At 38.2% G+C, this 3,764-nt stretch overlaps 1 protein-coding gene across 3 annotated transcripts in view; it reads left to right on the top strand.

Moving 5' to 3' along the window:
• Window positions 219-3,764, top strand: part of LOC107643470 (pyruvate dehydrogenase E1 component subunit alpha, mitochondrial) — a 4,214-nt gene continuing 668 nt past the window's right edge. The window contains exons 1-8 of one of the 3 annotated variants that reach the window (XR_002362703.1): window positions 220-1,015; window positions 1,601-1,769; window positions 1,871-1,950; window positions 2,375-2,452; window positions 2,834-2,929; window positions 3,025-3,096; window positions 3,294-3,375; window positions 3,647-3,721. Coding sequence is in view for 2 of the 3 variants with exons in the window: in XM_021123484.1 (XP_020979143.1) it covers window positions 491-1,015; window positions 1,601-1,769; window positions 1,871-1,950; window positions 2,375-2,452; window positions 2,834-2,929; window positions 3,025-3,096; window positions 3,647-3,724 (1,098 nt within the window). In the remaining variant the exon portion in view is untranslated. Of the gene's footprint in view, window positions 1,016-1,600; window positions 1,770-1,870; window positions 1,951-2,374; window positions 2,453-2,833; window positions 2,930-3,024; window positions 3,097-3,293; window positions 3,376-3,646; window positions 3,725-3,764 lie in introns of all 3 variants that reach the window. The other 2 variants (XM_021123484.1, XM_016347127.2) reach the window with 2 other exon arrangements.

The following is a 3,764-nucleotide window of genomic DNA, read 5'->3' as shown; positions in this document are numbered from 1 at the left end:
AAAAAACTATACAAACTCTAGCTTTCTAAAATTTACCGCGACATATAGTATTTAACCAAACAAATACTAGTTAAACAAATTAATTATTTTAGTATATAGTTATTACTTATTACTTATTGGAGATATTAGATTAGAGATCATCGAAAAGCAAATACTACAATATTAAACATTTATTAACACACTAATTAATTTAGTTCATGTGGCAGTAACATGACGAGACACAAAACAAATCACTCTCGGACACGATTATTCCCCTCCAAAAATTTCTCCTTTTATATTTTTTCACCTCTGTTTCCTTCTTCTTCTTGATCTTCCACCTTTCTCTCTAAACCTCCAAACTTTTCTCTTTTGTTCTCTTCTTCACTTCAAAACCCCTCAACCCCATTTCCACATTCCACTCTTACTCCAAAAACTCTCCACACCAAAACAAAAATTAAACCAATTTTCTTTTTATATTTTCTTTGTTCTTCGGTAACAAGAGAATCTAATCATGGCTCTGTCACGCATAGCATCATCAACTCATGCATCCAACCTCCTTAAACCCCTCTCCGCCGCCTTATCCATCCGCCGCGTTATCTCCTCCGACTCCACCGATCCCCTCACCATCGAAACCTCTCTTCCATTCATCTCCCATAAATGCGACGCGCCCCCACGCGCCGTCGACACCTCCGCCTCGGAGCTCTTCTCCTTCTTCCGGGACATGGCCACCATGCGCCGCATGGAGATCGCCGCCGACTCACTCTACAAGGCCAAGCTCATCCGCGGCTTCTGCCACCTTTACGACGGTCAGGAGGCTGTGGCCATCGGCATGGAGGCCGCCATCACCAAGAAGGACGCCATCATCACCGCCTACCGCGACCACTGCATCTTTATTGGCCGCGGAGGCACGCTCCTCGAGGTCTTCGGCGAGCTCATGGGCCGCATCTGCGGCGGCTCCAAGGGCAAGGGCGGCTCCATGCACTTCTACCGCAAGCAGACCAATTTTTTCGGTGGCCACGGCATCGTCGGAGCTCAGGTGCATTTTAGTTAACTAAGAGTTAGTTACAGTTAGTTCAAATTTGTTATGATCCAGTTAAGAATTCGTTGAGTTAGTTGAGGAATTAAGTAAGTAGTTAGTCGTACTTGTTAGCAAGTTTTTCATGCTGGATTAGGCCCACTCAACTTTAATTTGTTACGAAGCATATCCTATGATTGTTATTGGGTCAAGGCCACTGCATATATCGAATAAATCAAATCTTACACTTCAAGTCCTTGACCCTGATGAGAGATGAAGTAGGCCTAACCAAGTCTATTTGTTAGATTTAGTTAAAAGTACAACGGGATGGTCTAATGGTTAGCTTACTAGTCAATTTAAGCAAGTGTCGGTTCAAATCCCGCCTTGTACATGCTACAACCCATTGGCAAACCCTTAAATGAGCTCTGATCGGCGATAGATTAGTTCTTGGCTTGCCGGACTGGCGGATGCCGTAGAAACCAAAGATTTAGTTAAAAGTAGTTAACTTAGTAGATAATTATACTAATTTGTGATCAAACACTTTCCATTCTTCCGTTTGTCTTTAACCTTCTTTTTGGCTCTCAAATTGTGTTCTTTTTTCAACAGATTCCGCTTGGATGTGGGTTGGCGTTTGCTCAGAGGTACTCCAAGGAAGAGAATGTGACATTTACCTTGTATGGTGATGGTGCTGCCAACCAGGGCCAATTGTTTGAGGCACTTAATATGGCAGCGCTTTGGGACCTACCTGCGATCTTGGTCTGCGAGAATAACCATTGTGAGTGTTTGGGGACTTGGGGAGGTTTAAAGTTTTGTGCTTTTTGCAGTGGATTGGACTGGTTGGGTTGATTTGATTCTATTCGACTTTGGTTTTCGCAGATGGGATGGGAACAGCAGAGTGGAGAGCTGCTAAAAACCCTGCTTATTACAAGCGTGGAGATTATGTTCCTGGGTTGAAGGTGAGATTGAGAATTGTTGCTTAGATTTTTAGTTCGGTCTTGTTTCGGTATGTTAGCTTCATGGAAGTGATCAATAATCTTTATTGTTCTGTAACACTTCTGTTGGGTGAATACATGTCAGTGTATGGGATGTAGATTATAGAAAATTACCAAAATTTAGTTAAAGTCGTCAATACAGTGATGTTGCTATGTGCAGTGTGTTCCTGGGCTCTATTCCGTTCCATGATTTTGTATCTAAATTTGTAGCACTATGTTTTGTTTTGTTTTGTTTGAACATATAAGTTCTTTGTTACCATTGTTTAAGTGTATATTTTATTTACTTGTTTACTTGGATGCATATATTAAATTGTGAATATGCATAGTATGATAGTAGTCTCTTTTAATCCAGTGTTTGAAAATTTTCAATATTATAAACTTTTTCTAGGTTGATGGCATGGATGTTCTTGCTGTGAAACAAGCTTGCAAGTTTGCAAAGGAGCATGCTTTGAAAAATGGGCCCCTTGTAAGTATATTTATTTGCTATATTTGATATTTATATCTTAATAATAATTATTAGCAATTCAAAGTTCTAAGTGGATCATCAACAAATGCTTAGTTGACATAACAAATTAAAACTCTCTAGATCTCTGAAAGAACTTATAAGTGGTATCGCATTAACCATGAAAACTTTGTAGCCATCAGACATAGATGTACGTATAGATCTCTGAATTAAAGCTTACTTGTGTATATAAGATAAGATTGGGCTTTCTCAACCCAAGTGCTGCATATAGGATTGCCCTAACTTTAATACTTTCTAGCATTTGTGTAGTTTTGATTAAATTATCAAAGTTTGTTATTTGCTTTACTCTGATTGCTTTCTTGTATTCTTGACTATTTTGTAAAGATTCTTGAAATGGACACCTATAGATACCACGGGCACTCTATGTCTGATCCTGGAAGCACATACCGTACACGTGACGAGATTTCCGGTGTGAGACAGGTTTGTCACACTACCGAGCAAAGCATATAATGTTCTGTTATTTTAATATCATGGAGTTCTTTCTCAAATTTTTCTCTTGGCTAATATGATTATAGGAGCGTGATCCAATTGAGAGAGTAAGGAAGCTATTATTGGCTCATGACATTGCTTCTGAGAAGGAGCTAAAGGTAATCAAACGAAACTAGACTTCTTGCTTTGTTCTTCTGATGTGAAGTGCGATAATTTTAAGGGTTGGTTATGTATAATACTATGACTTCCATATTGATGACATCTTTGCCAAATTTACCATGCCTTTTTTATTTTTTATTTCTTTGAAGATAGTTCATGGATTAAACTTTTCTTTATTTTGAATTTATGATGTAAGGTATCAGACTTGACTTAAAGAATTATGGGTTACGTCATATTTTTCGTGGCTTCCAATTCGTGTTTACCATACTTTGGAGTTAGTAAGTGGATTCGAGTCCTCTCATAGGGTATAGATCTTATTATAGTAACTACCGTTAAATTGAGTTATATTCTGCCTATAACTATTTCTGCTATGTGTAGAAGGTTGCCTATTTTTTGAATTACTAGTTGTATTCATGGTTTTCTTTCCAATTCAATTGGAGTTTAGGAAGATTTGTTGTTGAAACATGCAAGTATATATTTTGTTGTTTTAGGGGTCAGATGAAACATTTTATTTTAAGCACTATGCTTATTCAATTGATCTTCTTTTAGGACATTGAGAAACAAGTCAGAAAAGATGTCGATGATGCCATCGCTAAAGCAAAGGTAAAGAACAAAAAATATATATTTCAATCAGCCATACCTTGTGATCGCCGTACATGGTTAACAA

Source organism: Arachis ipaensis, chromosome B05 (genome assembly GCF_000816755.2).
Source record: "Arachis ipaensis cultivar K30076 chromosome B05, Araip1.1, whole genome shotgun sequence".
Taxonomy (NCBI): Eukaryota; Viridiplantae; Streptophyta; class Magnoliopsida; order Fabales; family Fabaceae; genus Arachis; species Arachis ipaensis.
This window is presented reverse-complemented; position numbering and strand designations above follow the sequence as displayed.